Raw genomic sequence first — 16,615 nt, forward strand, 5'->3', positions numbered from 1 at the left:
GATCCAATTGCGTAAATTATATATCCAAGCCGTAAGTTAATAAGAAAATACATTTATTTTTGGCCGCAACGTTACAAAACCAAAATCAAATTAAAAGCGCATTTTATAGTCAGGTCAGAAATCCTAAATACTGTAATAAAACTATTTTGTTGTGCCATCCTTGTGTTTCAAGCAGCGCAAGTTTAAAATGCTGATATTTTTTATATATATCTTAATATCAATAATTACTAAATAAAAATGGGAGTAACCTGTAAACGTTATAAGTTATGATCATATACAAATTGCAAATTCATTTTAGAAGGTTTTTTTTACGACCAACCGTTAAAATACCAGTCCGTCATAGGACTCTTTATGGAATTCCGATATGAAATGGCCGAACTCAAATATGATAAATAGGTAAATTCCCTTTATTGCATATGTGCTAAAGCCAAACAGAAAAAGCTTTGTTTGCAGTTCACTAAGTTGTATGATTTTTGTTCTGTAGTATTTTTTTTTAAATTAAACATCAAGGATCACAAATCCTCGATTTAGGTCGGATAGACACCCCATAAACGTAGCTAAGAAATGTATATGTCCACTCGTTGTCTATCCTAAGCTAAAACTCCGACGGCTTAACCATGAAACAAACTTAACATGTTCATAATAATTCAATGTTTCCAAATACGAGTATTACTTCAATACAGTGGAAAACCCATAGTAGTCATAGCGTAGGCTTAACCATTAATTCAGGTTTAACAAAAGAAGTCACCCGTAAAAAGCTCATATTACAAGTATAAACCTAGCTTTAAATTCACGACCGGCATATATGTGTAAATCAACAGCTCAATAATATTAAAACGTAGGTAACCTTATTCAATACAATGAATTTCGAAGGATTTATAGACATAAGGTCTAGAACATTTCAGTTAGATCGAATTGGCATAAAATTATCGTTAGAAAACGTCATCTTTGGCGACATTGACTATATTGGAATAATAAAATCATTGAAAAAGCTGAATGAAGTGGGATCAAACACCATAATGGAGTTGGTAAATTTAGCCAAGGAAACAAATTTGTCGAATAGCGACAAATTAATACGGTTTTTAAATTGTATTACAAGAAATGTATCTATGAACAGTATCTATAACGTATTTTGTAAGAATGGACAAGCAAGCCTCTTTGATCTCATAACTTTGAAAAAATACAAGAGTCAACTTCCATGCGTTCAAAAGAAAGAGGTCCCACGAAGTCGCTTTGCGCACAGAGAGTACACCTTTTTCAAGGCAATTATAGATAACAACTGCTTTAATGGCGATCCTCGTGTTCATCTGAAGAAACTGGACGATATGAACATTAGCTCACTCAACGACACAGAACCAATAGAAGCAAAACAGAAACTTTTGGAAAAGAATGTGGTTCTGAAAACACATCGCGTACAGCTTTATGGCGGAGCAGAGTCAGGAGAGCGGTATAAAATTCTTAAAGAAATGAACGAGATTCGGACAGATGGTCTGGATCGGACGTCACTAGAACTAACTTACTTTTCAAAGATGGCGGTGACTGCTATAAAGAACAGAAAAGTCGACGAAACCCAGCGGTATATAGACCAAGTTCTCGCACTGTGTTATTCATGTCTGCCGTGTTTTGCGACGGTTATGGCGCTGAATGACGTCATTTATGCGAATCAGGAAATGTATTTCCTGGAGTGCGCACGGAACCCACACTCCCTGATCCGAGCTACCGACCACAGTCTACTGGCTTGTCACATAATGTGTGCAGAGACTGATATTGTCCATAACCAGTGGAAACGTATAGTGTTACTGTTTAAAGTAATGACGCTCTTAGACATAACGCACGAGTTCAAAGTCGGTGATATAGCTGACTTGGAAGAAAACAGAATAAAAGAAGCTAAAGTGGTTATTAAAGAAGTTGTCAAGATTTGTACAGATATTGAAGTACGTCGAAAAATGGTTTTATTGTTGTGTCAAGGACGATTGGAAGAAAAGAATGATCCACAAATCGCATTTTCATGCGTCGAAGAAGCATTTAGACTCGCACCGGACGGATGTATAAGACCTGTTGAGATGGAAAACATTGATATGTACTTGAACTGTTTAAAAGCAAAATGTATGCCTTTGCCTAATGTTTAAGACCCATTGAGATGGAAACATTGATATGTACTTGAACTGTTTAAAAGCTAAATGTATGCCTTTGCCTTATGTATAAGGCCTATTGAGATGTAAAACATTGATATGTACTTGAACAGTTTAAAAGCTAAATGTATGCCTTTGCCTTATGTATAAGGCCTATTGAGATGTAAAACATTGATATGTACTTGAACTGTTTAAAAGCTAAATGTATGCCTTTGCCTTATGTATAAGGCCTATTGAGATGTAAAACATTGATATGTACTTGAACTGTTTAAAAGCAAAATGTATACCTTTGCCTAATGTATAAGACCTATTGGGATGGAAAACATTGATATGTACTTGAACTGTTTAAAAGCAAAGTGTATGAGTTTACCTAGTGTATAAGACCTGGTGAAAAAGAAAACATTGATATGTACTTAAACTGTTTAAAAGCATAATGTATACCTATGCCTAATATATAAGGCACCTTGATATGGAAAACTTTGATATGTATTTGAACTGTTTAAAAGCAAAATGTATGCCTTTGTCTAATGTATAAGACCTGTTGAGATGGAAAACATTGATATGTGCTTGAACTGTTAAAAATTAAAATGTATAACTTTATCTGATGTATAAAACCTCTTTAATTGAAAACATTGTTATAAACTTGAACTGTTTGAAAGCAACTGTCTGACTTTGCCTGATGTTTAAGACCTTTTGAGATGAAAAACATTGATATCAAATTGAACTATTTGAAAGCAAGATGTATGTCATTACTGTTTAGATTGTAAATAATAATGGTTTTGTTTGCAATTGAACGTTTTAAAAGCAAGATATATGACTTAATTTGGTGTATAAGACCTGTTGAAATGGACAACATTGACATATACTTGATCTGTTGAAAAGCAAGATGTACGGCTTTATCTGGTGTTTAAGACCTGTTGAGATGAAAAACATTGATATATAGAGAGAGATGGTTTATTTTGAATACATGTTCAATAAGCCACATGGCCCTTGAGAAAAACAAAATACACGATTTAACATTTACACATGACATAGCAAGTGGAGCAAGAGAGGCTTATTTAAATTTTACGATATATTTTACAGGTAACGAAGGACATGATAAGAGAAAACGTAATACTTAAAGGTGCAGATCGATATCATATACGGAGAAGGTGTTCATATACCTATATTACTACATACATTGTCAACAAAGTGTAACATAGAAATATTAGAAAAGTGAACTCTTTACACATTGTACATTTACACATTTCCCGAGAAACATCTACCTGGGAAAAGTTAGCCGCCATTTTGTACCCCGTTGAAAACAAGCACAAGAAAAATGTAATGCACTCGTACACACAAAACACATTATTTTTCTCCAAGACAAAAGTACATAACAGTTTTGCGCAACTAATAGTCCATGTTATTTACCTCTTCATTTTACAAAATATCCATTCCATATTAATTTTATAAAGTTTTCACTTGGAGTGCATAAAATCCGTGACCACCCAATGCCATCTTGCTACGTCACCCTCATATATACTTAAATCGTTTCAAAGCAAGATGTACGGCTTTATCTGATGTTTAAGACCAGTTGAGATGAAAAAAAATGATATATACTGATCTGTTTTAAAGTAATATGTGTCACTTTGTCTCATTGCTTATGAGCCATTAGTCTCAAAATTGCTGAAAAAAAAGTTCTCTGACTTTCTTAGCATTAAATATATAAGTTAAGAATTTGGAAGTGAACGTAATTAATATATTATTTTGTTTCCTAGGAGATATCCAACATTTAATGGTTTCCGGAAATATGTTGTTTTTTTCGGGACAATATAAAAAATGCTTTTCACTTTAGGCTTAAATGGTGATGAATGCACTTCCAATAATAGGAGCAACGGGACATCTTTTCTGTTTGTTTTAACTTTCTTCATAGACTTGCATACTTCAAAACATATGACAGCCTAATAAGCAATTACACACTAAACAAAGGAATGTATTTTCTGCCAATTAAGTTTAAGTTTTGTAAAAATCTAAAATGATACATGACATTGTTCTAAAATACTATTCAACAAAATCTAAATTTTAACGCTAATGTTGTCGTTTACTGCACTGTCCTTTCTCACCATAATATGAACTAGTTCCGCTTGACACAATTGAAGTACACAAGCGTTGATAATGATTCAATGTTATAACACTAGAAAAGCAAATGGGCCCGAACGATAACAAAGTAGTTATATATCATCAGAAAACTTAAGTACATTTCCATAAATACCCAAATGAAATTGCCTATTTTGATTTCTCAGAGGACTTCCATATGTTTTAGTACTTGACTATACGGTGGTGGTTTCTTAAACAACTAACAATTAAGTTAAAGACAGCATTTGGTCAAATATTATATTGACTAATCGTTAAGTAACACCACTTTTCCGCTGTTACTACAATAAAATTCCCTTGATTTAAAAACAATATATATCGGGTTTTCCACTTTAAATTGTATATTTATGCCTAAGTCATAATGTGGATCATTTACGTCACACCACTGAGTTGGATAATTTAAACCCCAAACCTAGGAAGGCTTAAATTAAATACACTTAATGCATTATAGATATTCTGATATTTTTTGTCATGTCTAAAGGGAGAGAAACTAGTTTGATCACTGTTAACTTTAAAACATTTACATGTTAATTATTTCTTTACAAATATGTTCTTAAATCGTCAGAATTTGTTTTCTAAATTTGAAAATATAACAAGTTACAAAGTTTTTGCCCGAAAAGGGGAAAGTCATGTGAAAGGAATCCATTTTTACCTCTAAATGCGCTGTATAAATCTTCGTTATAAAGTATTGACAGAACAGAAGTACTTTCGCTCCGGGAAATGATATAAAATGGAAGTATTTACTGTTAGCTTTACATACTACTAAAATACATAACATATTGACGTATACGTACCAAAAACATACTTGTATAAAAAATAATAATATGTTTTGCAAAAAATGCGTGTCCATTTAGATGGACTAACAGATGTTATGCTGGCAACGAGTTTTTGAACAAAGAAATTTAGTTATATGACATATTTTTTATGAACAAACATCAAACAGCAACAGACTGGTGCTCATTTGAAAAAGAAGTTTGTAAATACTGGCCTACAATGTATTACATTTTTATTAGTGTTATGAACGCTTTACATTTGAAATTAAATTAAAAAAATAATCGATGTTTGATCTTATAAATCGGGACCGTGTCCCCTTAAATCATATCAGTCAGTAAAATAGTTTACGATTCAAACAAGAAACTATATGTTGACGTAAAATAGTGACACACAATGCAATACAAATTTCCTTATATTTCATGCTCTATTTAACCAAAGATTGCGCAATAGCGGTTCAAAATTTAAGACTTCTTAAACTATGAATAATGCAGAATGAAGAATTGTGACAATTTTAAGTCGTCTGCAAAAATGAGTTCTGTTAAGCTATTTACCTTAACAACAAAAGTCAAGTTTAACCGAGATATAGGGTTATACTACACTCTTAAAACAACTGGTACAATGAAGTTAAATAATTATCTCACAAATATGTACACAACATATATGATTGTCTGCGTATGAGGCACTTAGCCTCGCAAAAATGAAAACAACACATGTTCTTCCACACATGACGCATTTTGCGGATGACCTCAAAAATAGCAAAGACGATATGAAAACAAACAAAGCCGAACAACATTAGAAATTTCACACAATCGAAATTGGGAGAAACCTTTGAAAAAAATACAAGTAATCAATCTCAAAACCAGTAAAGCTATTTAGGAACTGAAAGGCATTTATTGTAACGCTTTACAATTATAGTAATAACCATGCAACGCAACTGATTCTGGGAGTCGTCCGTCTAAAAAACGGCGCAGAAAAATTGCTGTTGGGAAATAAATGTTTGCACCGGTATTTTAATATTAAGAGATACTAGTATTAAACTGGTTTGACGCTATAACTTGTTAGACACTGCCATACTTAGTACGCACTGTCACATTTGTTAGAATCTGACACACTTGTTAATACTTGATAGACATTATCATACTTGTTAAGACACTGTCACGCTTGTAAAAAGATGTCACGCTTGAAAGACACTCTTAAACATCTGTTAGACACAGTCACACTTGTAAGAGACTGTCATATCTGTTAGACTTTCTCATAGTTGTGAATACACTGTCACACTAGTAAGACAATGGCACTCTTGTTGGATGTATTTCCGGTTGAATAAGAAATACAGTATACTTATGGATACATCACTGCTGTTAGATAACATTAATTTGCTTGAATTTCTTTCTCTCCGTAAAAGAATCTTAGGAGAGACTTCGTCCTTGTAGTTAAGTTTAACAGTGCAGTACTTCAATTGATGAAAATCACCCCTAAGAGCCTTTCGTTGAATTACAACTAAGGATCTCAATATATTTTTTGTTCATTGACAAAACAAAATAAAATACCTACCTACCCTATTATTTATTTTGGGGCAGTAAAATAGGAAACATTTCGTTTTGGACCTCTGATAAAATACAACAATGATCTCATTAAAGATATCGTTTTTTTCTATTGTTCTCATAGAAATAATTTGGTCTAGAACACAGGCATCACCGATCGATTATATCCCACCTTTAGTTTAGAACACAGACATCCCCGGCCCATCAATCCCCACCTTTTGTTGAGAACATACGCTTCCTCTGCCCATTCTTTCCCACCCTTGATTTAGAATACAGGCATAATCGGCCCATTCTACTCAACATTTTGATGAGAACACAGGCATCCCCGACACATTCTACCTCACTTTTGGTTTAGAACACAGGCATCCCCGGCTCATTCTACACTACCTTTGGATAAGAACACAGGCATACCCGACCCATTCTACACTACCGTTGGTTGAGAACACAGGCATACCAGGCCCATTCTACATTACCGTTGGTTGAGAACACAGGCATACCAGGCCCATTCTACATTACCGTTGGTTGAGAACACAGGCATACCAGACCCATTCTACATTACCGTTGGTTGAGAACACAGGCATACCAGACCCATTCTACATTACCTTTGGTTGAGAACACAGGCATTCCCGGCCCATTCTAACTCACCTTTGGTTTACAACACATGCATCCCTGGCCCATTCTACCGCATCTTTGGTTTAGAACACAAGCATCCCGGCCATTTCTACCTCACCTTTTGTCGAAGACACAGGCATCCCCGGCCCATTCTACCTGAACTTAGGTTTAGAACACAGGGATCCCCGGCTCATTCTACCCGAACTTTGGTTTAAAACACAGGCATCCCCGGCACATTCTACCTTACCTTCTGTTTAGAAAACAGGCATCCCCGGCCCATTCTACCTCACCTTTGGTTGAGAAAACAGGCATCCCCGGCCCATTCTACCTCACCTTTGGTTGAGAACACAGGCATCCCCGGCCCATTCTACCTCACCTTTGGTTGAGAACACAGGGATCCCCGGCACATTCTACCTCACCTTTGGTTGAGAACACAGGCATCCCCGGCCCATTCTACCTCACCTTTGGTTGAGAACACAGGGATCCCCGGCACATTCTACCCCACCTTTGGTTGAGAACACAGGGATCCCCGGCCCATTCTACCTCACCTTTGGTTGAGAACACAGGGATCCCCGGCCCATTCTACCTCACCTTTGGTTGAGAACACAGGCATCCCCGGCCCATTCTACCTCACCTTTGGTTGAGAACACAGGCATCCCCGGCCCATTCTACCTCACCTTTGGTTGAGAACACAGGGATCCCCGGCACATTCTACCTCACCTTTGGTTGAGAACACAGGCATCCCCGGCCCATTCTACCTCACCTTTGGTTGAGAACACAGGCATCCCCGGCCCATTCTACCTCACCTTTGGTTGAGAACACAGGCATCCCCGGCCCATTCTACCTCACCTTTGGTTGAGAACACAGGCATCCCCGGCCCATTCTACCTCACCTTTGGTTGAGAACACAGGCATCCCCGGCCCATTCTACCTCACCTTTGGTTTAGGCATTGGCGTCCCAGCACATTCTACTCCACCTTTGGCTCAGAACACAGGCATCCCCGGCCAATTCTCATCCAACTTTGGCTGAGAACACAGGCTTCCCCGGCCCATTATACCCCAGCTTTGGCTGAGAACACAGGCATCTCTTGCCCCTTCTACCCGACCTTTGGCTGAAAACACAGGCATCCCCGGCACATACAAACCAACTTTTGGTTTAAAACACATGCATCCCCTGCCCGTTATACCCCATCATTAGTTAAGAACACATGCATCCCCCGCCCGTAATACCCCAACTTTTGTTGGAAACACAGGCATCCCTGGCCCGTTATACTCCACCTTTGGTCGAGAACACAAACATCCACTGCCCGTTATACCACACCTTTGGCTGAGAACACAGGCATGCCCGGTCAACTCTATCCAACTTTTGTTTACATCACAATCATCCCCTGTATATTTGACTCCACCTTTGGTTTAGAACAACACAGGCATCCCCGGTCAATACTATGCGATCTTTTTGTTATAACGAAGATTAATTAATTCTAAAAAGGTAAGCTTAATGCGGGAAAAGCAATTTACAGGAATTTCAGAACATGTCAGACTTTGCATACAAAAAATATGTTACAATTCATTATTTAATGGCAGTATTTCTTTTTTGATATATAATTGATTTTTTGTAATTAAACTTATAATTGAGCAATTATTAAATATCAATCATTCATTTTCGAAAAAAATGGTTTAGCAAGATACAAATTTCATGTATGTAATGCTCACCATCTGCCGGCACGTTCATGATCATAGTAGCAGAAAACGTGTTCCTGAGACAACATCAGCAGATGTTGCTCCCTTCGAACATCAAAAGATAGAATAACACGCACATCATCAACAATCAATAATTTTTAGTATCCAAGAAAATGTAAATTAAAAAATATAGGAGCCATCTGAAGATAGTGAACTGATAAGATTCGGAATTATTCCCTGCTTATTTGGTGGCAATTCTGTTATAAAACATGATATTACTAACGTGTTTTTGTTTTCTTATCTTTTTTCAGTTAATTTACAGAATTAGTTCAACATGTGAAGATTATACGGCAAATTGAAATTGGTATCGATGCTTATGAACTGGAATCGATAGATAAGGAAAGATCCGATACATTGTGAGTTATTATATTTTGAACTGATTATTGCATTTAAGGTTATGAACGGAACGAACAAAAATATTTACTTTTTGTTATCATTCATAACTTCTAAACACCCTTAAAGATGCAGTTCATGATCTTTCTTAAAGTAGAACATCATATCACAAAACAGTTAATATACGTACATGCATACATCAGGTAAACACTTTTATTAACGAAAATGATCCAAACACTTATATTATTCAATTAATAATGATCGATTTATTTAGAAATATTTTACAAAGATTGAAAACATTATAGATCATGGTTATTAAATTCAATATGTGTTATGGGTAACAGTTGACAAAGCATATAATAATTATGTGTGTCATTTATTTTTTGTACGATCTAGAGTCTTAGAGCTGAGAGACAACACATGTTGTTCTTGAATATTAGACGTTTCAGTTCAGAAGTCTACTTTCATGCCAGTAAGCAGCATTGTTCCTGGGGTTGAGACCAAGAGATGTTTGGTAGCAGAGCCAAGCCAGGTCAAACCTGTTATCCAGTTCATAACAGTGGTCAAACATGTTAAAGGCTGTGTCTATGTGGCCATGGCATTCACTTTCATCAACTACATAATGTTCCAGATGATCACGCGCTGCCTCCTGTCTGTCAGGCTTGTTCAGTTGTCTGTATGTGAGATACTGCAAGTAGTAGAGAAATGGGACACAGTCAATCACAATGTAGTCAATCCATTTATATAGAAAAAATGGGCGTCGTTCTTGTCTGTCTTCATTTCCGACAGTTCTAAACATCTCATACACCAGAAACAATGGCACACAACATAGTTCATTTCGTGAAAAGGACACACAGCATGTTGAATGATGCTTCAACATTTCCTTGTTTGATTTATATGATGTTTTTTCTTGAAACTCTCTACTGGGATCGTCGTGCAGCCTGCCTTGACAAAAACAGCATTGCCACACATCAGGACCTAGCAGGCCTTCACAAAATGTCAGACAGTTTCTTGCTACCTTATACTGCCCTTTGCAGTATAACATGGAGGCAAACTTCAGTCTGTTGGACAGAAGGTCAGAATCAAAGGACATTTCATACATGTTGAGAATTTCTGGTGTAACTGGTTGACTCTGAGAGATTGTTCTAGAGGCCAGTACAGAGGCAAGTGTTCCGCACAGTTGTGGTTTCAACAACGAAGCTGCTTCCTGTTCTATACTGGTTCCTTGATCATATGTTCTGGTAAGCATTGCTATGTGTTGGATAAGAAGCAAAACATAATCAACCTTGTCACTTTCATTTAGTATTATTTCATTCAAGTACTTCGCTTGTTGTTTATAAGCTTGAACAAGAAATGTACTTATAAGTGTGTTATTTGTGCGTCTTGTTTTTATCGGTTGCAAACTCACACAGTTTTCTTGTGCACTCATTCTTCTTCCTATTTCATCAATCTGTATACTGAATACACAATTCATATTGTCACTATCATTTTCAAAATCATGTTTCTTATCACAGCTTGTTCATGTTTGAATAGCTTTCCAGTGAACAGATTTACCCCATATATAGTGTAGTGAGGACAATACTTGATTTTCAGACACCTAAGAAGTGTGGTCAGACAGTAAATCACACACTGTACAAGGTTGTCGTCCCTCCATATCTCTGGTGGGTAAGTCTCTATTGTATATAACATGGTAGTTTTCAAATGGAAGGTGCTTAGACGATCTCCAACTACTGGTTTGAAGAACTGTTTTCGTAGTGTTTTAAGGAACACAAATGTTTTGTGTTGTTGAGTGTTCATGTCAAACATAAGCCATCTTTCTATCATAGACGTAGAAAATCTCCATTGCCACTTTGATTGAGGATAATACGGGTCGTTCAGGGTTGTATGGAGTGCAGTTGAGCGACACCTTGTTGGTCTTGATTGAGACTCGCTGTATCGTTGTGGTACCAGAAATACTCCAGTCTGTCTGGCCGTAGCCAATGTGTCGGCTCTAGGCCAGTGTCCAGGTCGTGGTCTGTTGAACATAAATCGACACTCACGTGGCAGACTGGCGCAATGGAAGCCGAAAACCAAATCATTATTTTCATCCCAGCTCTTGGATGGACCATGGTGCACTATTACACTCACTGCTTTAACATCCCTTATAGCCTGAATGCATTCAGCCTGAGTGTTTGTATGAAGCACTCTGCCCTCATTGTCTACCACATCACTGGGAAATTCTACCTTCGTCCGTGGTAATGGAAGGTCGTGTCTCACTATCTGCAGCAAGCAGTGCTGGGGTGGGGAATACGCATTCTTTATCACTAACAAATTATGATTTCCCTGTTTCCAGTCACTCCATTTTAATATTACGTGAACCCAAAAGTTGCAGAGCAATACATCTATGTCAGAATCCATCCCAGACGTTGTATTTCCCTCACTCTGGCTTCCAAAATGGTAACACAAATGGTTAGTTCCAATCATCATGTTAAGTACTTCCCTTTGTTTCTCTATCACCAGCCACGTCCTCCTCCTCCTGGCAATAATGTACCGAATGACCCCGATGTCTTCCATCACCCGAGACAAACGAAGGGACATAACTCTCTGATTCTCTCTGTCCATCTGTATAATAGAGAGCCCATTTGATATAATTATTATGTTTGACAAACCTTTAGTTTCAAGTACTTTCAATTACAGATGTGTCCATATTCCAAAATCTGGTAAATGTATTATTATAATGAAGAAAGGATGGCTTCATTTTCATTGAATCATGTAATACGACTAATTATATATTTCAAAATCTGGTAAATGTATTATTATAATGAAGAAAGGATGGCTTCATTTTCATTGAATCATGTAATACGACTAATTATATATCTTATTGAAACCTTAATATAATTTACCTTAACAATTGTAGAACGTGATGTTGACTTACCTGTCCAATTGGATATGAATTTTAGTTTTGATAATCCTTGAGTGTCAATTAATTATTTTTACAAGAACTTCCATATATAGCATGTTCAAGGTTAATTCTGTGTATTTGACAGTTTTGTCATGCTAATTTGAACAGTACAAAGAATAATCTATTTAAAACAAAAAGTACATTTATATTGGAAACATTTTTTTACTTACCTGTCCGATTGGGAATTAACTTCCAGACAATAATATGTTCCGTATTATAAATATTCAAGACTGAAATTATTTAATCCGTATTTTATAATTAAACTCATTTTGACAATTGTAAAGAATGTACGCAACTTTTCTGTTTTACCTTCCTGGTTTATATTTAGAGATTACATGTCACCAATATGTCGGCTCTTCCGCTATAATATCGATCTCCAATATTGAGAAGTGGCGGGAGATTTAAACGTCCATATTACACATTACATACAAGATATGTAATATTGTTAACACTTCAAATTAAGTTATTTGATGAATCCATTTTGTTTTAATTGCAAATATTTATGCTTAAATCAGCGGCGGCTCCATGATTTGACGTAAGAGGAAGCGTAAATTGGGTCAACAACCTTTTGACATACGCCCCACCCTCAGAACCGTTTTTTAAATTGTATGAAATGTTGGCAGGGGGTGGGGATTCGGTGGACGCCCCCAAGAATAGTTTACAATTGTGACGGGTGCAACACGGATCGGATACATGTTGTTAACATTTTATCCGAGGCTCAAGCAAATACCTTTAAAGTGGATAAAACGACGGGGATTCGAATATGGCTCGAATCTTTGACGATAAACTGTAACATTGACCATGAGCTGGCGCGCGTAAAATATGGGTTCTGCACATTATGTCAATGTGGTGAACATTTGAACCCACTTTCATGAGAACAAAACGTAAGTTTGATTGACAGACAGACAGCCAGATCCAAGTCTTTTGACTTTATGTTTTCTTGACTGTTTATTTTACGTAAACGTGTTAAGGTATTGTCTAAGTTGGCGGTTAGTCCTGCAGAGACTGTTGGCATAGCTCAAAAAATAGTTCACGGTTTCTGCATAACACTAAGCTCATGTGTCACCAATAATCAAAATATGTCTAAATTTAAATGAAAAAGATCCCTATATGTATGCTTTTGTAACGTTTTTTATTCCTTTCGTTTGCTACTTTTCCTGTTTCTCTCCACATACCGAAAACTCATTAAAGTGGCATGCAGAACCAGTATTGAAACCTGTCCGGGTATTGGTCAAGTTAAGCAAACAACATCCCGAATTTGGGCCTTGATTCATGTACGGTTCATATATCTTGCAGCCCTTAAATGAGTCTAATGAACTTTTGAACACAGAGTATCATGGCGACGTGAGGAACCAATTCCGAAGGGTCAGTTCACAATACAAGGTCTAAGATTTGAGTCTTCATTATTCCATATCTTTTGCATCCATTAAAGGATTGTAATAAGATTTGTGACTCGTTCTTGACTTCTTTAAGCAGTTACCAAGGCTAGTATACTTAATACATGACCAATAACATTTTGATAATAACTCTTAGATATTAAGATTTATGTACACATTTATCTAATAGTGGAAACGAACGAAGTAAGACTTTTTAACAATGAAAATCAGATGTAAATAGTAGTAATTATGATTTGTCCAAATGTGAATGAAATTTTGAATTGAAGTTTTATGGTGTACATACAATTTTGACATGTTGTGACATAAAATTTAAACATGTTGTGACATAAAATATTGACATGAAATATTGGTGATATACAATTTTGGCATAAAATATGGAGTAACATACAAGTAAGACATAAAATATGGAATTACAAGCAATTTTAATCTGTTTGCAAAGTTGGACAATTTTCTGGGAAATTTACAAAATTATAATATGAAAAATAATGGAGAGAAAAAACCATCAGCAAAAAAAAAGCTCGTAATAGATGAAGTACCCTTTGTACATGTAGGACTGTGAACATGTATACATGCTATTAATATATTTAACCAAACATTATTGGATTGTTTTAAATATAGCTTTCTTTGAGAAGATCCTTCTTATGTTTATGGCCATACTAGTGAAATTCTAACTTTTAAATCAAAGTCATGTACATTATATAATTTAGAATCTTTGCATTTTGTTTAAAACAAATGGCCTGTCAACTTCGTACTGTTACATTTGGGATTCAGAAAGTTGTATTCAATCCTTTTTGGATTAAAATGAACATAAAAACTCAATTATGAGTACTATAACCTACATGTAGAACAATTAGTTTGATACAATAGCGCTGTGGGAAAACACAATTCTGTTTATCTTAGAGAAAAAGGGGCATAATAAATATTTATGCCAAGAGTTATCGGTCCTGCTGTACATGTTCATATTATCTCTTGAAACATGTGTACCAAGTTTCATTAACATGTGATGAAAGTGTTTTAAGTGTTGAACAATGTTAAAAGAGTTTTCACTCTGCAGACAGAGCTCCCGCTGACAATGACGAGGACAATAATACCAAGACAATGACAATACCTCGATGTTTAGTTTAAAAATGAAAACACTATAAATCTTCAGTCATTTCCGTTTTGCTATCAGCATTATGTTGTGTTAATGATACACCGTAAGAAGTGAGTTAAAAGCTTTAAAGTTTGTCAAGCATATCTCTTAAGCTATTGCTGAGGAACAGCAGTTCATGGCAAATAGTCACTAACATTTTGAGTCTGAATTTGAGTATAAGGCTCAGAAAAGTGAAGGTTCATATGTCATAAAACATCTTTTTATTCTGTTTAACAAATCTATGCTATCTAACAACATGCTATCTGTAACTTGTCCAGCAATTATTGCCAACAATTATATGTTTTGTAGCAATTTAACATCTGAATGAGGTCTCAAACTCAAACTCCGGATGATACTGAATATGAGCCCAACAGTCCCAAATTTTCACTGATACAGGATCCAAAGTCTCTCTCCCTATACATGTATCTCTCAAACACAAAAGATGCTGCCAGAGATGGATTGTTCGAATTCCTCATGCCCAAAATATCAGTGGGCTACGGATTTCAGTGGTTCAGCTCGTATGCTGGTATAGTCAATAGATCTGTCCGTATCGTCGTCCACCTCACCAATCACAGCACTGGAATAAAAGTCAAGAACGATCAATGTGATAATAAATTGAAAGAAAATGTTTGTATCCATGCACTTGTACTCATAGGTTCCTGAGCGAATAGCAGTTGCAGATGGCTGTATTAAAATATGTTTGCGAAATATCTCATTTCCCATGCACCTGTTGGCTCACTAACGTTTTCTTGTGATTTTGAAAAGCCTATACCTGTTTGACGTGGATCATAATTTTGACATGTGTGCCAGATATCAACTACACGCTTGAAGCATGTACAAGGAACTCACACCTAAATGAGTGATAAAACCCCAAAAATACAAGAGAAAGAACCAGTATCATATGACAAGCTCTGACATTGAAGTAGTATTTTGCAACCACACTTTTCTTGAAAAATCTATTATGAGAAGATAAGCAAGTCCATTCCACGTAACTATTTAGTCACTAATGACCACTGTTTAAGTTTAAGTTAAATATATTATTATGCAAGGAGCCAGTATGAAAGGCAGCAAAATGCTTCTGACAGATAACACACTCTAAACATCTTGGCTCTCTTTAGCTTCGTTGTGACAAATGCTTAAATCATAAAGAATCGCGCTCATGTTTGTTTTCAGAGTAGAGTCGAGTATAAATTGATGTCCCCTTGTTGGGATCGATCCCACCTCTTATATGAGAATCATTTGCACCTTTAACACAGAACTCCTTCAACTTATGTTACTGTAACGTACATGGCAAATCTTCCCCTTAGAAAACGATTTAAAACTATGCAGTTCCTTTTGTTTTATTTTCATCTCATTTATTGTTTATCTCTTTTATTGATGCAACTTCAAACATTTGTTTGAGGTCCGTATTCCTGCAGATTTTAGAAAACAGTCAGAATAACTGTGATATGCCTTGAACGTAAGTGCGGCAGAGCAACCACAAACTCTTGTTTCAGCCAATATGTGCAAAACTCAGTCACTTTTCCATTGTTTTGGTCAAAGTTATAGCCCGTGTTGATCATGTACATATTGTTTCATGCAATATGTAGGGTTCTCAATAAGTTTCCGTTGCCCTGTCATAAATAATAAAGTTACTGAACAGCTCTTATTCATTCTTATCAATTTTCACCTCATTCAATATTTTTCCAAATTTTGTACGCCCTTATGCCATTTCAACCATTATGGCCAGCAGCCCGTTCTTTTTTCAGAACACTGAATACGAGTACCATGTTTCATTTGGATTTCTTGAGCAGTTTTAGAGTAATATACACAGTTAATATTTTAAAACAACAACCTTGCTGACAAAGACAAAACTACCAAGACACGCAATACCCAAACCTA

At 36.0% G+C, this 16,615-nt stretch overlaps 2 protein-coding genes across 2 annotated transcripts; one reads left to right on the plus strand and one right to left on the minus strand.

The window, feature by feature from the left end:
- The first annotated feature begins 448 nt into the window (after positions 1–448).
- On the plus strand, positions 449–2,732 carry LOC128217334 (uncharacterized). Its single transcript, XM_052924422.1, has one exon. It carries the CDS (start codon positions 861–863, stop codon positions 2,127–2,129), a length of 1,269 nt encoding a protein of 422 aa, XP_052780382.1. The 5' UTR covers positions 449–860; the 3' UTR covers positions 2,130–2,732.
- Positions 2,733–9,369: 6,637 nt separating this feature from the next.
- Positions 9,370–12,514, minus strand: LOC128217336 (uncharacterized). Its single transcript, XM_052924425.1, has 2 exons — positions 12,376–12,514; positions 9,370–11,865 (listed from the first exon to the last, which is right to left on the minus strand). Exon 2 carries the CDS (start codon positions 11,863–11,865, stop codon positions 10,735–10,737), a length of 1,131 nt encoding a protein of 376 aa, XP_052780385.1. The 5' UTR covers positions 12,376–12,514; the 3' UTR covers positions 9,370–10,734.
- Positions 12,515–16,615: the final 4,101 nt, after the last annotated feature.

The sequence above is a fragment of the Mya arenaria genome, chromosome 14 (assembly GCF_026914265.1).
Source record: "Mya arenaria isolate MELC-2E11 chromosome 14, ASM2691426v1".
NCBI lineage: Eukaryota > Metazoa > Mollusca > Bivalvia > Myida > Myidae > Mya > Mya arenaria.

What these genes read in the sequence shown, in the direction of transcription:
- LOC128217334 (XM_052924422.1), top strand. Translation starts at nt 861, where the DNA reads ATGAATTTCGAAGGATTTATAGACATAAGGTCTAGAACATTTCAGTTA.
- LOC128217336 (XM_052924425.1), bottom strand. Translation starts at nt 11,865, where the DNA reads ATGGACAGAGAGAATCAGAGAGTTATGTCCCTTCGTTTGTCTCGGGTG.